Source organism: Microcaecilia unicolor, chromosome 3 (assembly GCF_901765095.1).
Source record: "Microcaecilia unicolor chromosome 3, aMicUni1.1, whole genome shotgun sequence".
In the NCBI taxonomy this organism is placed as follows: Eukaryota; Metazoa; Chordata; class Amphibia; order Gymnophiona; family Siphonopidae; genus Microcaecilia; species Microcaecilia unicolor.
Genome location: NC_044033.1, coordinates 79,148,080 through 79,167,979, shown reverse-complemented (window position 1 = coordinate 79,167,979; position 19,900 = coordinate 79,148,080). Strand labels below are relative to the sequence as shown.

At 41.9% G+C, this 19,900-nt stretch overlaps 1 protein-coding gene across 1 annotated transcript in view; it reads left to right on the top strand.

The window, feature by feature from the left end:
- SYT14 (synaptotagmin 14) overlaps nt 1-19,900 on the top strand; it is a 166,383-nt gene that overhangs the window by 86,407 nt on the left and 60,076 nt on the right. Inside the window, 1 exon segment of the mRNA XM_030196104.1 lies at nt 10,840-11,292. Within this exon segment, the coding sequence (XP_030051964.1) occupies nt 10,840-11,292 (453 nt within the window).

Below are 19,900 nucleotides of genomic sequence, written 5' to 3'. Positions count from 1 at the left end.
AGTGGCTGTCGGGAAACGCACCATTTCCAATTGGCTAGCAGATTGCATTTCCTTCACTTTGGTTGGGAGGCAGGGATAGTGCTGGGCAGACTTATACGGTCTGTGCCCTGAAGAGCACAGGTACAAATCAAAGTAGGGTATACACAAAAAGTAGCACATATGAGTTGTCTTGTTGGGCAGACTGGATGGACCGTGCAGGTCTTTTTCTGCCGTCATCTACTATGTTACTATGTTATTACCCGGCTACCATGTGGCCCGGGCAGTAATTTCATTTTTTACGCATGTCTGCTACGCATGTCAGAAAATAAGTTTTTTTTTCCTGCGCATGGTGGAAATCGGGCAGTAATCGCACGGTTACCACATGAGACCTTACCGCAAAGTCAATGGATGGCGGTAAGGTCTCAGACCCAAAATGGTTGCGCACCAATTTTTATTTTGCTGCACGTCCATTTTCGGCAAAGTTTTTTAAAAGGCCTTTTTTACAGGTGCACTGAAAATTGGATCTATGCGTGCCCAGACACAGTGCCTACACTAGCGCAGCCCATTATTCAGTGCATCTTAGTAAAAGGACCCCTTAAGTAACTGTAGTTCTCAGCTGTTTGAATTGATATCCTCATCATAAGCATGTGAAAATCTGGCCCTTCCCCTTAAGCAGCTACTGATTACTACAAGTGGACAAATCATTTGTTGTTAGGGTTTTTAAATCAGATTTTATGTGATTGTTTCATTTTGTACACCATTTTAGGCAATTATGGATAGAGTGGGAAGGCAATTTAAAACACTTGTAAAATAATTAATGTTTCACGATTGATCCAATAAAGATTAAGTTGAAAAAGAAAAGCTGAATATTTCTTAATAAAGAACTTTGTAATTCGCAATAACCCTGACCAGCCTCCAAACAAAGCTCATACCTTGCTTGGTATTTGAAAAAAAAAAAAAAAGATCATGCCTTGGATTCTTAATTATATCTACGGTTGGCTCATATTTGACAAACATATTAAGAATCTACGCAAACTAGAAACATTTCTAAAGAACAAATATGATTTAACAATGATATAATCCTATGTGTATTATATAATAAATGAGGTGTTATAATTAAACTATGTTCAAATACTGTAGGGATTTATATAAATTAAATATTTTGCATCCTGCCAAGAACACATTATATTCAGGAACTTATTGTTTAAAATCTGTATTAATAGGATGTGTGGTTGTAAATCTGGGATAAAAATATGGTACCACCATGGCATTATCTCTCTAATCTTATCTAGAGCTTTTCATTGAAGAAAAAAAAATCTGATCTGGAAGATTTAAAAACCAAAAGGTAACCGAACAACAGAGTCCCATGGGATGAATAAAAATACACAGAGAAGTGGGAACAGAGGAAGGCTAAACAAACCTCAGGAACAATGAAATAAAAGTTTATTACTATGGTGTATATAAAAAATAGTATAAAAATAACATAAAATCAGTGGTCAACAATTCAATATATAAAAAACAATACACAATAATATAAATGTGCTAAAAAAAAATCAAATGTATACAATGAGTGTAATGTCAGTGCACAGGACTCATGTCAGTGCTTAAGACTCCACACGGCACCGTGTTTCGGCATGTAACATGCCTGCCTCAGGAGTCTGGCAATTGGTAAATGGGTGTCAAAAATATGCTGCTAAGTAGAAAAAGTGAGAAGGTATTTAAAAAGACCGTGCATATGTAAACCAATATACTGCGTGAGAAAAAAAACGATGGTATGAACCAACACATTTTGAATGCACCAAAGGCATGGGGTAAAGCGTCAGAGCTCATTCACTTTGCTCAGGGAGTGGAAGGCCAGGCTTTACCAATGGTAGATTTATAGAATAACATACGAATGTACACAAGGATGGTAATTTTACAATAGGGCACCTACTTAAAGAGCTATTTAAGGCAGTGTTTCCCAAGTCCGGTCCTAGAGCACCCTTTGCCGGTCAGGTTTTTGGGATATCTACAATGAATATCCACGAAGAGATTTGCATATAATGGAGGCAGTGCATGCAGATCAAGTTCATGCATATTTATTGTGGATATCCTGAAAACCTGACTGGCAAGGGGTACTCCAGGACTGGACTTGGAAAACACTGATTTAAAGTGCCTATTTTAGCCCATTTTATAAAGAAAAAGAGAGGCCTATTTTCATTGTAAAATATTAGCACAAGTGCCAAAAGCGTGACAATTTAAGGTAGGATCACTTACACCAAATATAAAAAATATAAAGTAGGAAAAATTATTGTTGAAAATCAACAAACTAAAATTAAAATCAGATCACAAAATAAACCCCCATGTTTACAAAACCATGTGACAATGCCAACTCAGCCCATTCACTTTGAATAGACTGTGTCGACATTACCGCACCGGCAGCTGCTATAGTAAATTAGTAATACAGCTAATGGAGCCAAAATGTGATCAATATGCAATGGCAAGAAAACTACTACTACTACTTATCATTTCTATAGCGCTGCTAGATGTACACAGCGCTGTACACTTGAACATGAAGAGACAGTCCCTGCTCGACAGAGCTTACAATCTAATTAGGACAGACAAGAGATAAGGGAATATTCAAGTGAGGATGATAAAATAAGGGTTCTGAACAAGTGAATAGGGGTTAGGAGTTAAAAGCAGCATCAAAAAAGTGGGCTTTTAGCTTAAATTTGAAGACAGCCAGAGATGGAGCTTGACGTACCGGCTTAGGAAGTCTATTCCAGGCATCTGGTGCAGCAAGATAAAAGGAATGGAATCTGGAGTTAGCAGTGGAGGAGAAGGGTGCAGATAAGAGAGATTTACCCAGTGAACGGAGTTCCCGGGGAGGAATGGGAGAGATGAGAGTGGAGAGGTACTGAGGAGCTGTAGAGTGAATGTACTTATAAGTCAATAAGAGAAGTTTGAACTGTATGGGGAAACGGATAGGAAGCCAGTGAAGTGACTTGAGGAGAGGGCTAATAAGAGCATAACGTCACTGGCAGAATATTAGTTGTGCAGCAGAATTTTGAATGGATTGAAGAGGAGAGAGATGGCTAAGTGGGAGACCTGTAAGAAGCACATTGCAATAGTCTAAGCGAGAGGTGATAAGAGTGTGGATGAGGGTTCTGGTAGTGTGCTCAGAAAGGAAAAGTTCTGTAATACTTATCTTTAGAAAAGAGGCTCCATATAGGCAAGGAAATTGTCTGTGTGATGAAAAAACTTCCTGCCGAATGACTTTGGTGATCCAGTGTCCATAAAGTGAAAGTGTGTAAAAATTCACTCACTTCTTAATTCATATATAAAATTCCTGTCCTCAAAAACCTTTAAAGTCCAGCCACCTTCAATTCTTCAGCTGCCCTCTACTTAGGGTTACCATATTTTGTCCCCCCAAAAGGAGGACACATGCTCCGCCCCACCACACACCCCACCCCCTTTCAACCTCATCTCACCCCTTTCATACCCTCACCCCGCCCCTGTCACCCTTTCCCCTCCCCTCTGTCATACACCCCGTCACCCCCCCTCCCCGTCCCTTACTACTGCCATGGTGGTCTAGTGACCTCTTCGGGGCAGGAAAGAGCCCCCTCTTTCCTGCCCGGAGCGCTGCCCTGCATGCATCCTTCCTGTTGGTGATCTCGGCGCCAATTCAAAATGGCCGCCGAGAGTTGAAGTCTCGTGAGGTCACTTTAACTCTCGGCGGCCATTTTGAATCGGTACCGAGATCACCAACAGGAAGGATGCGTGCAGGGCAGCGCTCCAGGCAGGAAAGAGGGGGCTCTTTCCTGCGCCGAAGGCAGAAGAGGTCACTAGATCACCAGGGCAGTAGTAACTAAGGGGAGGGGAGGCTAGCAATCTGCCTGTTTGTCCAGATTTCTGGACAAATGGGCAGGCTGGCAAAACCCACCCGGTTGCCCGGACATGTCCTCAAAAAGAGGACATGTCCTGGTAAATCCGGACATATGGTAACCCTACCTCTACACTCAACTGTGTTTTGCTTATGCAGCATCTTCAGGAGGGCATTTCTGGTAAAACTTTCTATACAAAAAAGGTCAAAGACAGCTCACTGCTCTTAAGACCCTGTTTACTAAGGTGCGCTAGCATTGTTAGTGCATGCACAAAGTATTGTGGGTGCCTACATAGTTAACGCATGCTAATGGTTAGCGTGCGCTAAAAGCACTAACGCATCTCAGCGTGTGTCTTAGTAAACAGGGCCCATAATGTCCTTTACACACTTTACTTTCAATGCTACACATCTGAGCTAATATTGCTTATAATCCAGTAACAGCTAATTCAAAAATAATAAGAAATGCTCAGTAGCCTACCATAAATTTATTGCTGTTTCCAAATACAAAGACAATATAGCTTTATGGGAACATTTTATAGATGACAATTTGCTACTTTGTCAGAGTTTTCAATGGTTTACAGGAGTTTTTCAAAAAGTTAAATACTTATGATACTACTTTAACTTTTACTTCTTATATAGGGGCCCTTTTACTAAGCTGTGGTAAAAAATGGCCTGCGGCAGTGTCGGCACATGTATTAGGCACGCGCTGGGCCAGTTTTTACCACATCTGCAAAAAAGTGGGGTTTTTAATGTGATGGGGAAAGGGCATGCTGTAAAACTGAAACCAGCGTGCGTCTAAAACCGACCTGAGCGCTTAACGCCACCCATTGATCTAGCAGTAAGGGCTCACAAGCTACACTCGCGGTGACCGGTTGGCACGCACCAACTGCCGATTACCTCTGGAAACAGTGCATGTGGGAGGAAATTAATAAATAATTCATCCAGGCATTATGGGCGCACTCCAAATCTGAAATTACTACCAGGGGGGCCTGGCGGTAGTCTCATTTGGGCACATACTGCACGTGTGTAAAGCCTACTTCGGCTTAGTAAAAGGGCACCTCAGTCATTACTGAATTAGATTTTTTGGATATTCATATTTGGTTAACAGCAGGTACATTTAAGACTTCTTTTTTTTTCCACGAAGAAATCAGATCATAATACTCTATTACATTATAGGAATGACCACCCCAGAAATTTAAGAGAGTATTACAGCTGGACAGTTGTTGAGAGTGAAACGTTTATCTTCTAATAATAGTGATTTTAAAATTTACGCTGAACAGATGATTACTTGATTTAGGGGGGTCTTTTACATAGGCGTGCTGGCGTTTTAGCACGTGTTAAAAATAGGCGCACGCTAAACGTTAAAGATGCCAATGTATTCCTATGGGCGTCTTTAGCGTGGATATTTCAGGTGCTATATATAGAATCTAGCCCCATATACTCAAACTAGTATTAGGATTCCTAAATCAGGTAAACATTTTATGTTAAGGGAGCATACAGTGATACAAGTGATTTACCACATCAGATGTCCTTGCAATTTGCTCTGTATCGGGCAAGTATGTTGTCCAGTAAAAGTTAGGATAGCTGAACATTTGAGTTGTTTCAGGACCAGTGAACAGAAAGCTCTGCTGGTGGCTCACTGACAGAGTAAGCAATATATTCTTAAAGACTTTCATTTTGCTGCTTTGCTGCAAATTTGAGCCCCGTGTGGAGGAAACATTTCTTAAATTTTGTTATTTAAAGAACGTTTTATATATTAATAGGACACTGTAGAATCAAAGGGACTTAACAAAGATGTGGAGTGGACTCTGTGATCTCTAAGTTTTAGTTTCATAGTTTGTCTGGAACCAATTAAAGTCCTTAGGTGTTTTAACATCAACATGTGCACTCACAGCATATAAATTGTTAGTGTTTTTTGTCAGTTGCTTTTGGCTGCATCCCAGAAGAGTAACCCCCCCACCCCCCAAAAATATGAATATAAATATGGCTTACCAGCCTCTATGACAGCCTCAGATGTTATAACCAGGTCTATTAGTGTAGTGGTGGGTGCAGTGCACTATGACGTGGAGTACTCAGGTCCATATCTCCCTCTGCCTGTCATGCTTGTGGTGAAAACCATGAGCCCTCCCAAACTCACCAGAAACCCACTGAACCCAAATATAGGTACCCCCTTCACCCATAACAACAATTGTAATGGTATACAGTTGGGGGTGGTGGGTTTTGGAGGGCTCAGCAGACAAGATAAGGGAGTTGGGGTGAGGTGTGTACCTGGGAGCATTTATTTAAAGTCCACTGCAGTGCCTCCTAGGGGGTCCCATTGTTCTCCTGAAATGTCTGGGGGACCAGTCTGCTAAAAATGCTGGCCCCTCTTATTTCCCAATGGCTTGATGTTATGCATTTTTAACTTTTGCAGGTTTTTTTTTTTTAATGGCCTGAAAAGATAAACGAACAAAGCACAAAACCTTGTTTGAAATGGCATTTTTGAAAAAAAGATAATACATTTTTCTATTTTCAAATATGGGTATATTTCCTATTTGGATTTTGGACATTTAGTGCAAAACATCCAAAGTCCGGTTTAGATGCCGTATTAAAATTGTTCCTCCACATATCATTGTAAATCTAAGTGCTTTGAAAATATACCTCCTAACCTGCTGAGGGAGATCATGGTCCACAAAATCAAAGGCTACAGAGGTGTTTAATGAAAGGAGTATTCAGAAATAAATGGGATAAAGCAAAAATCAAGCCCCAAAAAATGAATATAAATACAAAATGAATAAAGGCTAAATTCAGAAAAACAATAATACAATCTTTATTCAATTATACAAACATCTATTAATTCAACTAAAAATCCTTTAAGCATAGCATAATCCTGAAAGCTAAATAGACAGATCAAATAATATATCAATATAACAAGACGTATCACCAATTAGCAATAATTCATCTCAACCCCCCCCCCCCCCAAGGAGCTTATTAAATTGGCCATAGCTGATAGACTTCACCAAGGATAATTAGAACAAAGTTCCAAGTAGGGAAAAAAACATAGTTATGTCACACAGAAGTAAGTCCCAGGTGAAGAAATCAAGCAGGTATCTTCATCAGACGTTCACAATCAGTATACCAGCAATAATCCGATATATATCACGGCAGTATCTTGGAAAATACTATAATCTCAAAGGACCAGGGGCTATTGTGGTGGCAGCTGGCCCCTGGTCCTTTGGATTTTTAACATTTTCCAAGATACTGCCGTGATATATATTGGTATACTGATGAGGACACCTGCTTGATTTCTTCACTTGGGATTTACTTCTGTGTGACGAATTATCCCTGGTGAAGTCTGTCAGCTATGGACAATTTAATGAGCTCCTTGGAGGCGATTGAGATGAGTTATTGCTAATTGGTGGTACGTCTTATTATATTGATTTATTGTAGTGTAGAAGAGGTAGGTATTTGATCTGTCTATTTAGCTTTCAGGATTATGCTTAAAGGATTATAGATTTTTGTATAATTGAATAACAATTGTATTATTGTTTCTCTGAATGTAGCCTTTATTAATTTTTTGCACTGAAAGGAGTACGACAGATTTATCCTGGTTCAAGATGTGAAGCATGGAAGTGATACCAACAAGGACTGTTTCAGTGCTGTGCGATTTCCTAAAACCTGTCTCATTTGGATGCAAAATGTAGGTTTTATCATAGTAGTCATCTAGTTGCTCTTGCACAATACATTTTGTGAATTTGGAAATTAAGGGGTCCTTTTTACTAAGCTGCAGTAAAACGGGGCCTGCGCTAGCGTCAGCTTGTGTTTTGACGCATGCCGTGGCCCCCTTTTACCGCAGCGGCTAAAGGGATGTCTTTTTCTGAGGACAAGAAATGGCCGTGTGAAAGTGAACCATTGGGCTTACCGACGCTTAGTAAAAGGACCCCTAAATGAAGTTGGACAATTGGGCAATAGTTCCATCTTTTATCAGGATGAAAACTAATTACTTTGTGTTTAGAAGGAAGTTAAAAACATAACTATTTCCTGGTAGACAGATCTGATCTTAATATATGTTGATCTACGATTTTGTTGTATTATTGCAATGTATTGTTAAATTATGTAATTCAGCTTGTTATTGTAGGCTTGGCCTAGATTATTTTGTACACTGCACTGAACCCTAAAAAGGAGAGTTTAGCAGTCAATAAGAATAAACTTGATATTGATATTACCTAAACTAGGGTCATTTATCTTTGGGTAAATGGAGGCAGATTTCCAGAGAGAGGACAATATCAGCCTCTAGACTTGTAGCAATCATAGAGTGAAGAAATGAGGTCAAGAGATCATGGGCTGTGGTAGATGCCTTCATAGTTTTAGTGCCTGAATGACAGCAAAAGGTGATGGAAGGTTAAAAGATGTTAAAGAGCTGCAGAGTATGGATCTCCCAGCATGTCAAGTCAGCAGTAGTACCTAGAATGATGGGAGCAGAAATCAAATGTAAGGATGATTGTGCTTGAAGGTCATCAAAATAGATGCTAAAATACGCTAATATAATGAGATGGTTAGATGTAAGATAATACATTTCTCACTTCTTAATAATCATTGTTACCATGCTCTGAGGGCAATTCAAGGACTTGGTAATTATATTATACCTGTCTCCTGTTCTGTGCCTTTTTTTTTTTTTACATTACATTACAATTAGCACTTGTAGGCCATTCATACCCCAAATTTAGTTCAGTGTGGTTTACAAAGAGTAGGGCAAACCCTAGAGCATACGTAATATATGATACAAACTTCTGAAATAACCAAGCTATTAACAAAACGTTTGCCAGTTTGTTGCTGTTCATAGTTAGGTCTTTGCTTTGAAATGCATTAATTAGCAGAGGGAACCAATAGGAACTGCTTAATGTCATTATATGAATTACTGCCAGTTAACACAGGTGGGGCCAGTTTGCTTGCTGCAAGATTCTAAAGGTGATTGGTTAAACAGCATAAGGTATTTAGGACTGCTACAGAAGTACCAGGGGTTTGTCCCTTATCTAACCACATCCTTCCATGTTTTTTTCTGCTTCATTTTGTAAGGATTTCTGGAATTCAGTTTTTACTTGGCTGTTGTAGTGTATGATGTGTGGACCCATGGAACAAACATTGTTTTAATGCATTTTCTTTTGAGCTATAAAGCAGCAAAAGGTAAACATAATGGAAGAGGTTCTAGACTTTATGCAAAAAGTATTTTTTATTTTTACTGTTACAGAATATTGCTTCCTTCAAGTTTAAATGGTGATCCCTTACCTTTCACGTTCTAATTCCCTGAAAAATGCTACCTTCTGATTCCTTGTTGAAATATAATACATATCTTAATTATTGTATCCTATCTCCCTTTCCCTCCTTTCTTCTAGAGTGTACATTTTTAGGTCCTTTAGTCAGTCCAGGAGTAATTTTCAAAAGGATTGCCAAAGGAAAATGGGAAATCCAATAGAGAGAAGACACAGTGCTGGAGGTACAGTTGGGTGCCTGAAATAGCAAGTGTGGGGATTTCATTTAGAAATTCCTGCACCTGCTTTTTAAGGATCTAACCCACCTACTCTGCACAAGCAAATTATGTGAGTTAAAAATATCTCAGTGACACTCCTACCCATTGTACTAGCAAAAGGAAATTCTATGCATAGAGCAAGTGTAAATGGAGTAGCATGCTTCCACCAGTTTCTTGGTGAAGCAAAGATTGCTGGCACCAGCCACGTTCCAGTGCCAGCATTCTTTTCCTTCACTAAGGGAAAGTGTGATTTTAAATTCCCCTTTAGTTTACGCTCCTGAAGCAACCTGCCATTGGTGAAACATGGCCATGTCAGGCAATTTTAATAAAAAGATATTTTAATGTATCCTCTTCAGTCTATTGTTCTTTGGGCTACATTCTGTGGATCACAACTGCCTCTCTTGTAGTCACCCTGTTTACATTTTGCTAATTACATGAGTTTCACATTCTTAATGTAATTTTTAATTTTTTTTTAATAAGTATGCGTTACCTGCATAAGATGAAAAAACAGAAAAAGAATTAAAGGAATAACACAGTATATCGGCCATTTCAGTGAAGCAATTGACTTCTTACCTCCCGGTGTTTTATAATAGAAGGGCAGCTGCTAGACAACGTGCTTTGGGATTATGCTTCACAGTATAAGTAGAACATGTATCAATGCCTATTTTGCCATTTTATAGATGTGTAATGATTAATATGGTCCTCTTTTTGATAAAGAATGTTAGCACTTTGCATTTGAAATGTGCAATCAGAAAAGATTTGCATTATGTTGCTCCAGTTATTCCTAGCAGAATAATCTGCAGGCAGGGCCGGTCTGAGGCAGGGGTGACAGGGGTGGTCGCACAGGGCCCCCCGCTCCTAGGGGCCCTGCATCTCTGGTGCATCTGTCCTCCTGTCTCGGAATACCTCCTTGCTCTGTACCTTAATGTGCATCCACATTTCAGTAGAGAGCATCGGGCAGCGGCAGCGATTTTCATATCCTGTCAGCTGCCGAGCCCAGAGCCTCTTTGCTGCTGCGTCCCGCCCACTTTTGATGTCACTTCCTGCTTCCACAAGGGCAGGATGCAGCAGCGAGGAGGCTATCAGCTCGGCAACTGACAGGATATGAAAATCGCTGCCACTGTCGGCCACTCTCTACTGAAACGTGCTGGATGAGTTGGGGTTCCAAGAGCTCTCAACCTCCTTTTAATCTCTGATAAATTATGGCTTATGGTGGCGGATGGGGGGCAGACAGGGGCCCCACTGAACTGGTCTGCACAGGGCCCCACAATTGCTAAGACCGGCCCTGCCTGCAGGGTCATTCTTATGCAACCAGCAGCTGGGATATGTGTTCAGCTCAAGCAGGGTTGATGGAAACAACTAGGTGGACCAACTGAGCCTTATCCACTGTCATCTACTGTTACTATGTTATATAGAATTCTGTTTGTTTCCATACTTAATTTCCTAAAAGAGCAAAATGATAAATGTATATAATCATATTTTTCTGCCTTAGGATATGTCAGCAAGAGGATCATCTTCACAGCTTCCTAAATTTTTTGATCCTGAGCCAGTAGCTAAATATGGCACACTTGATGTGACTTTTGACTATGATTCAGAAGAACAGAAGCTTCTAGTAACAGTGACAGCTGTCACAGATATCCCAACATATAACAGGACAGGGAGTAACAGCTCATGGCAAGTCCACCTTGTTCTTCTACCAATGAAGAAGCAGAAAGCAAAAACTGGCATCCAGCGTGGACCATGTCCTGTTTTTTCAGAAACATTCAAGTTTAATCACATTGAGCCTGAGATGATTGGGAATTATGCAGTTCGGTTTAGACTATATGGTATTCGTCGCATGAAAAAGGAAAGGATTATTGGTGAAAAGATTTTTTACTTAACAAAGCTGAACCTGCAAGGGAAGATGTCAATACCAGTGACACTGGAGTCTTCCCACAATCTCTCTGTAAGTACCAAATAAAACCGAGTAAGAATGAATGCTCCAGATTATATTGTAATTTCAGGAGAATGGCCACTAATTACCACTTCAGTTGTCAACACGTCACCTCAACTTAGTTCTTTCTTCTTTAGTTTTCAAAAGCAGCATGCAGAGAAAAGAGCTTCAGATACATTTTGACATTTCATACTGAGCAATATGAGCCATATTTGAGAATTTTGCCCAGTACTCACATATCCTCACACAAATATGTAAGTGGTAAATTTAAACCCTGTCAGTAAAAAACATCACAATGTACAATAATTATGACTGATATTAAAATGAATTAATCTAAACCTTTTGTGATAAAAATATATAAACTGTAGTTTATACAGAATTTTAAAAAACCTCTGGGTCAATATCCATAAGCAATTATCCAGGTAATGGCACCTGCTGTCTACATAAGTGCCACTGATTGCGATATTCAAGAGCCTTATCCAGGTAGTGCTGGGCTAAGCAAGGTTGGAGCCAGAGTGGTCCTAAAACTTACCCTGAATAGTGGCAGTATTCGGTCTACTATCCAGATAACTTATCTGGATAATTTAGGACAGATAGAAAGCTGTTCTGAGTTATCCGGATAGCAGATTGAAAATTGAAGTTGGTTATAACTGCTTAGGGAGGAAACCAGGCAAAAACATGTGGCAGCCTGAGGCACACGCAGGGTATGAACACAAGCATCAAAGGGAGTAGGGCTAAGAACAGAAAAGGACTTGTTGAAAGCAAAATTTAAAAAAAAACAAAACAGAAGGGGTAGAGAGGTGGTGTGGTTGGCTATAGGGGGAACAAGCCAGTTAGAGGAGGCAATTGGGGAAAGGGGCTGAAAGGGAGGGGTGTAGGGTGGTGCCCGGGGTGCCATTTTGAGCGCACCTGAGGACCGCTGTTCCCACCATGTTGCAGCAGCAGTTCGGGGGAGGGCAGTGATTCTGGCCACAGTTCAGCATGTATTTAGACCTGCAGGGTGGGGGTGGTACTTTCTTCAGATAGAAATTAATGCCAATACAAGAACATTTGCCAAGAAGTTACTTCTCCAAATTTTGATGGAAGGATAAGCACCATAACAGTGACACAAAGTTTATACATAAAGGAAATGGAGTGGTGCTTTGACAGCACCTCTAGGAAGGATTGAAGCAAGGATACTTAGAGCCAGATGCATCAAGCAAACCTTAAAAAATCTAAATCGTTAAAGTCCCTAACGATTTTTAAAAAACGAAGAATGCACCAAAAAAAACAAGTCGCACATGCTCGGTGTGGTATTGAAAAGTACAGTGTATCAAAGAATCGTAATCCCTGTCCGTAATCGGCCCCTAAAGCATGCGCAGAGCAGCCAAGCATTTTGCTGGCTGCTCTGCACATGCCACAAACATCAAAACACCAACAAAAAAAAAAAACACAGAAACACGTGGCTCCCTGCTTCCCCCTGCATATAGAAAACAAAAATAAAAAAAAAAGGATCGGGAGGGGGCAAAGGCGCTCGTCAGGAGCACCCTGTATGGACGGCCTTGCACCCCCCTTGCCCCCCCTCCCCGAGGTCACCGCTGCTCCCTGCTTCTGCTCGTATAAAATAAAAAATTAAAACAAAACTAAAAAGTTTAGCAGCCCTGGTCCCCCTCCCTTCCTGTGTCTCTCTGTACTCCTTCTCCCATAGCTCCGCTTCCCGGCATCCTCCACCCCCCCGTGCCCCGCCCCCCTGAGGTCATCGCTGCCGCTCCCCCCCTCCACTGGACCCCCCCTCCGCATTACTGGGCCCGTGCAGCACCTCTCACCTCTGTATGAAGGTGCTTCACGGGCAAGAAGACCGTCTGATCAGTGTGAGTCTTCAGGACGTCTCTCTCCTTTGTCTTCCCTGAGCTGGGCCCGCCCCCATCTGTATGCGGTATCTGATCGGAAGCCAGTGAAGTGACTTGAGGAGAAGGGTGATAAGAGTATATCGGTCAAGGCGGAAGATAAGACGTGCAGCAGAGTTCTGAACGGACTGAAGGGGGGATATATGGCTAAGTGGGAGGCCGGTGAGGAGTAGGTTGCAGTAGTCAAGGCGAGAGGTAATGAGAGAGTGGATGAGAGGTCGGGTGGTGTGCTCAGAGAGGAAGGGGCAAATTTTGCTAATGTTATAGAGGAAGAAGCGACAGGTCTTGGCTATCTGCTAGATATGCGCAGAGAAGGAGAGGGAGGAGTCGAAGATGACACCGAGGTTGCGGGCAGATGAGACGGGGACGATGAGGGTGTTATCAACTGAGATAGAGAGTGAAGGGAGAGGAGAAGTGGGTGGGAAGACAATAAGTTCGGTCTTGGCCATGTTCAGTTTCAGGTGGCGGTTGGACATCCAGGCAGCAATGTTGGATAAGCAGACTGATACTTTGGCCTGGGTTTCCGCAGTGATGTCTGGTGTGGAGAGATAAAGCTGGGTGTCGTTAGCATAAAGATGATAGTGGAAACCATGAGATGAGATCAGGGAGCCCAGGGAAGAGGTGTAGATTGAAAAAAGAAGGGGTCCAAGGACAGATCCCTGAGGAACTCCAACAGAGAGCGGGATAGGGGTGGAGGACGAACCATGAGAGTGTACTCTGAAGGTACGATGGGAGAGATAAGAGGAGAACCTGAATTGAAAGCTGAGAAGGAAGAGAGGCCTAGACTAATAAAATTTTTGTTGCTTCTGAGCTGAGCTGAGCTGAGCTGAGCTGTATGACTGCATGTATATAGACCTTGGGCTCAAATGCTCACCCACATACTACTCAGTTATATGAAAGAGGGTTGAGAGATTTTCTGGGGCCTTGCCAAGGAATTAACCAGTCAATAATAGCACCAATATTTTCCCACTTAAAATTTAACCAAACACCGAAAACCTCAGCGGTGCACCTTGCCAATGATTTCACATTAATGCAAGGATTTCTTGCATCCACCTCATATTGGTTCTCAAGTAGTTCAGTTGCCAATTGATTGCAAATTTCTCTTAACTTCATAACGGATAATCCGCTTACTTATATGGGAATTTTTTCAGTGTTTTAAACTATAGTTATTTTCCACTTATCTTGAGCACAGCATTTGTCAGATGGGGAATATGTTGTCTGACACAATCATGTTTTGCCCCCCAGGGCTATTTCAAGGACCATCCCTTGTAACGAAATTATTTAAATACTAGTAAAAAAAGGCCCGTTTCTGGAGCCAATGAAACGGGCGCTAGTAAGGCTTTCCTGTGCCCCCCCCCCCCAAACACACCTTGGTTGTTAGTGACGGCATTGCGCCGCTGTGGCCGCCGTCGATGTGTGACTGTGGCCCCCCCACCCAACGCACCTTCGTCGTCAGTGGGTGGCCCATTGCGGCGCCCTGGCCGTCGTCGATGTGAGTGAATTGGTCCGCCTCCGCCCTCAACGTCATAACGTTTGACGCAAGGGCGGGGCCCTGAGGCTGTGAGTTTCTTGGCTTCAGAGCTTCAAACTTACGAACCTTGGCTTCAGTGACGTCATCCGACAATAGAACGTTGAGGGTGAGTTTTATATATATAGATACTCCATGAAAAGGATGTCATATCTACACACCCCCCCATGGGTACTAATGTTAACTACCCACCACTTTACCTCAAAAAATCAATAGCACCAGATTAGTGCCTGTATACCAGGCCTTCCCTGCCAAGATGGCGACTGTGTTTTTTTCCAACCTTATATACTACTTCCTGAATACCTACGTCATCCAACCCCAGAATCCCGACCAACTTAAAGTAACGATATGCACTCGAACTCCAGATTTAACCGTTTTGGTATTACTGTATTCGATTTGAAGATCATCTGTTTTTCTTTATAATTAAGTAAAGAATCTAATGAACCTCCTTCCCTCCCTACTTGGATGCGATCAATAATCCTCCATTTTATATCCGCTACAGTGTGTTTTTGGGCCAACCAATGGGCCACTAATGGGGCTTGTAAATTTTGAGTAGCAATATGTGGTTTATGTTCTGTTAGTCTAGTTCTAATCGGACGGCCACTCCTTCCTACATAAACCAGACTGCAGGGGCATATAATGATATAAACTACATTCCTAATCCCACAGTCCATATTATTTTTAGCTCCCAAAACCCACCCTGTTTTGGGATCCGTCCAAAAAGCATGTCCAAGGTGGAAGTACACCATTGACAATGTCCGCAGGTAGTGTGGGCAAATACATCTGCCAAATTCTCAGGCTCAACATATTTATTTTTGCCCAGAAACTCTCCCACTGTTCTACCTTGCTTATAAGCAACTGTTGGAAACTCATTAAAATATGGATACAACTGCATGATATGCCAATGAGTTTTAAGAATCCTCACTACCTGTCAATTAATGTTGGTGTAAGGGAGAACACAAATGAATTGACTATCCTTATCTCCCTTGTGTTCCTGCAGTAACAAAGGACGTTGTGTAAAATGAGCCCTCAAATAAGCCTTCCTAACCACAGATATAGGGCACCTCCTCTCCAAAAATCCCTCTTTCAACAATCCTGATTGAAATTCATGCAAGGTGAGCAGATGCTCTGCAATCAGAGAAACTGACTCACCGGGAGGTTATATTTTAATTTATAAGGTGAAAACTCCCAAACTGTAAAAATGTATTATGCTCTATGGGTTTTCTGTAGAGTGTGGTGGATAATTGACCCTCTTTCTTGATAATCCGCAAATCCAAAAAATCAATACTTGTAAAACTGGATGCCTTAATAAATTGGATATTGGTGTCCAAAGTATTTAACCACCCCACAAACTTTTCCAAAACATGTTCTGTATCTGTCCATAGAAAGAAAATATCATCCAGGAATCTCTTCCAAAACCGTACTGCTTGAAATTCACTGGAGGTGTAAATCATCTGGGATTCCAACCGGGTAATATGCAATGTAGCTACCAATGGGCTAACATTGCCCCCATCACTACTCCCTATGTTTGCTGATAATATTACATAGAGGGGCATAATCGAATGGCACCGGCGAAATTGCTGGCCGGCCATCTTTGGAGCCGGCTCCGTGAGAGGGCGGAGCCAAGCGTATTTTCGAAATATGCTTGGCGCCGGCCAAATCGCTCGCCGGGTTTAAAGTAGGATTGCCGGCGGATCACCAGGTTCATATGAGATGGCCGGCTTCGGTTTTCAGCCATAATGGGCGTCCCCGTTCAATTATGCCCCTACACGTGAAACCGATATCGCCCTTCCATTCCCATAGAACAAGTTATATATTCCCACATCCATGCACATCCACTCACACTATTCTTTCTCTTCTCAGCCCCACTTACCCCTCCCCTTCCTCCTCTAATCCCTAGTTGCATAAGAACTCCTCCAACATCCTTACTCCTCACCATGCAGCCCCCTTTTACACCCCTCGTGGAACTTCCCCCCAAACCCCCTGAAAGATTATAAGCCTCCCCGAAAGTCTTTCTTGAGAGCTGCTCCATAGGTTGAGTTAGGGGTCTTCCTCCCGGCAGGTCTGGAGCTTCATGAGTAAATCAGGAACTCCCAATCCTGACATAGATTATAATTTAAAAAGCTCCAGTGTCAGCAAAAATGCACTAGTGCTGTCTCTAAAGGTATATCTCTGCTGCTCCAACTCTTGATCCTTGCAAAACTGATAACCACCTGAAGCTTCTAGGTCAACAGAAAATGCACTAGTGCTGTCTCGGAAGGGATGTCCCCACAACCCCAGTTCTGCTACCAAAAATAATGAAGTGTATATCCTTTTACAGCGGTCTCTATGTCACAGATTAGATATCGCTATACTCAAAGGTCAATACCTTTTTCTCTGAACTGTATATCATGTAAAGTTATGAACCAGAGCGGGAGTGAAACAAAAACAGCTAAATCTAACCTTCTTGAAACTCTGTATCTCCCAGTTCCAAACTATGCAGTTAAGATCTTGATTACATACCGCAATCACAGCAGAAACGGGTTCTTGTGCCCTCACTGTGTGCTATTCATTTTGTCCAAAAAAGCTTTGACCTCCCGCAGTGACTCAGCATTAGTGTCTGATTAGCATGCGAAATACGCAGGGATGCAGGGAACATCAAAGCAAATTGCACACCCTTCCTTTGTAGCTCCGAGTAGTATGGCGCCATGGTCTTGCGTTGCACAGCTACATGGGCAGAACAATCATTGAAGAATAATAGTTTAGAACCCTCATACTCCAATGTCTCAGCCCTGCGAAATGCCCTTAGAAAGGCCTTCTTCTCTCTCCAGTTGAGATACCAGTCAATCACTAGCCCGGCTCGATGGGTGTCCTGTTGTTTGGGACTGACCCGGTGGGCCTGTTCAGGAAGCCATGTGCTGAATATCAGATAAAGATCTACATCCTGCACTGTCTCTGGAAGGCCAACTAAACATATGTTATTCCTTCTCTGCCTATTCTCGTGTTCATCTATCTTAGTTTGAAGTTCCATAGTTTCTTTGCGGAGTTCGGCTAGTTGCTGCGCCATGTGCGTGCTGTTATCTTCCTGAGCAGAAATGCACTGCTCCACCTCTGATAAGCTTCTGCAGGTCATATCGAACTTTTCATTTAATTCATCCACTGTGGACTGCAATTTATTTAACCTGTCCGCTAGTGCAGCAGAAACTGATCGGGTATTCTCTTTAACCCATTCCCCAGCGGGGACTGTAAAGGCCGCTTGGTCCACCGCTATCTTCACTGCAGTTGAATTACTTTTATCTCGTGTCAATTTTGTAGCTCTTCTAGGCTTTCCGAAGCTCCCGATTCAAAAACTGGGCCCTGGATCTAAAGCAATGCTAACGCTAGAGACACCCATATATTCCTATGGGTGTCTCTAGCATTAGCGTGTTCTAATTTGTAGCGCATGCCTATAGCGCAGCTTAGTAAACATATATTTAGCATTTCTATCCAGTTAGCATGTGGTGCTGAATATGCAGACAGCACTCAGAATTCAGGAGATATTCATTTGCTAACTATATAGTAAGGCAGTTTAAGTTAAGACAGCAATTTTTCTTGTCTACTTAAACTGTTTAGCTATAGGATCAATGGGTAAAATACTCTTGCTCTGCCTGGCAATATGAGGGCTACATTTATAATAGATTGCCTAGATTGAGAAGGCAAGAAGGGACCTATTTGTACCCTAGGTTATAAAAACACATAGTCCTGTATGGGCCTTTATAGAATACTAGGGGCAAGCCAGTAGAAATTGTAAATAAATTGAAGCTGTCGACATTTATACTTGCCAGGGAGTAGGCTTAAATGTTAGCACATAAAGTACATGCGTAAATACATGTTTTACAAACCTGTATAATTTGCAATTCTGTTCAAACTTCACACCGGAATACAGCTACATCTGCACCCTGGCACTGCACATACTTTTATGCAGGCAAACCTGGACTTGATCAAATCAAACTGTACAATAACTAGCTAGAAGAGAGAAACTAGTTAGATCCAACAGAGATGGTCCTTGTATCCATACTAGATTACCTTCCCAGAAACCGAGACAGGTGATTCACCTTGGCATTTTAGTACTGCTGGATTTCTCAGCATCTTTTGACCTGTTGTTCATAATATCATGCTATCACAACCAGCAGAAACAGGTGTCAGTTGCACAGTAATTAGATTGTAAGCTCTGTCGAGCAGGGACTGTCTCTTCATGTTCAAGTGTACAGTGCTGTATACGTCTAGTAGCACTATAGAAATGATAAGTAGTAGTAGTAGTAGTACTCCCCTGGTTCAAGATTCTATCTAGCAGTTAGGCAACAGTCCATACTTATTGCAGCACCTCATTGCCGGAACCAACAACAGCAAAAGTGGTCTAAAGAAGAGGGAGCAACTGTGGATATCCAAAAGTGTCTTTATTGGCGAAGAACCCAACTTCGCCAAGTTTTGAAAAAACTCCCTGCATCAGGGGTCATCAGAATCTCCCATAATGAGCAAACAGAGAGCATGAACATGAAAGTTCCTTTCAATCTTTAGTACAGCAATCTTGTAACTAGGTTTGCTTACACTGAAGAACCAACCTGCAGTTCGGTGTCAAACAGAACTGATAGTTGCCTGTCTGACAAATAGGATTTGAATCATGTAAATACTGTGCCACTGATACCAGTTTCTGCTGGCTTTGTAAGCATGATATAATGATCCACAGTGTTGAAGCAACAATAGTATTGAGGCAGATCCCTGTCACAGTTTCTGTGGAGATCATCAAGAAGGGACACATGAAATGTCTCTGTTCTGTACACAGATATGAATCCAGATTGATAATGATTTAGCCAGTTACTTTCATTTAGCCAGTCATTTTAGTCGATTGCAGATTCTGTTCTATAAGTTTTGCCAAAAAATGGACAAAACTGGTTGGTAATTTTCGAGTTTGTCCTTGTCAAGAGAGCTCTTTTTCAGTAGGGGGGGGGGGGTACATCACTGCTCTTTTAAGTGTTGTTGGCAACTACCCTTTCACTGGAGAAGAGCTGACAGTTTTAGTGGCCCCTTCAGTGAGGCCTTTGATTGCTAGTTGTATTATCTTTGGTGGGCAAGGTTCAAGAGGACAGGATATCAGCTGTAGGCCTGTCAAGATTTTTTCGAGAGTCCCAGATGGCTGTGCATAGGGGGAGGAGGGAGTGCTCTCATTATCTGATGGGAGGCTCAATGG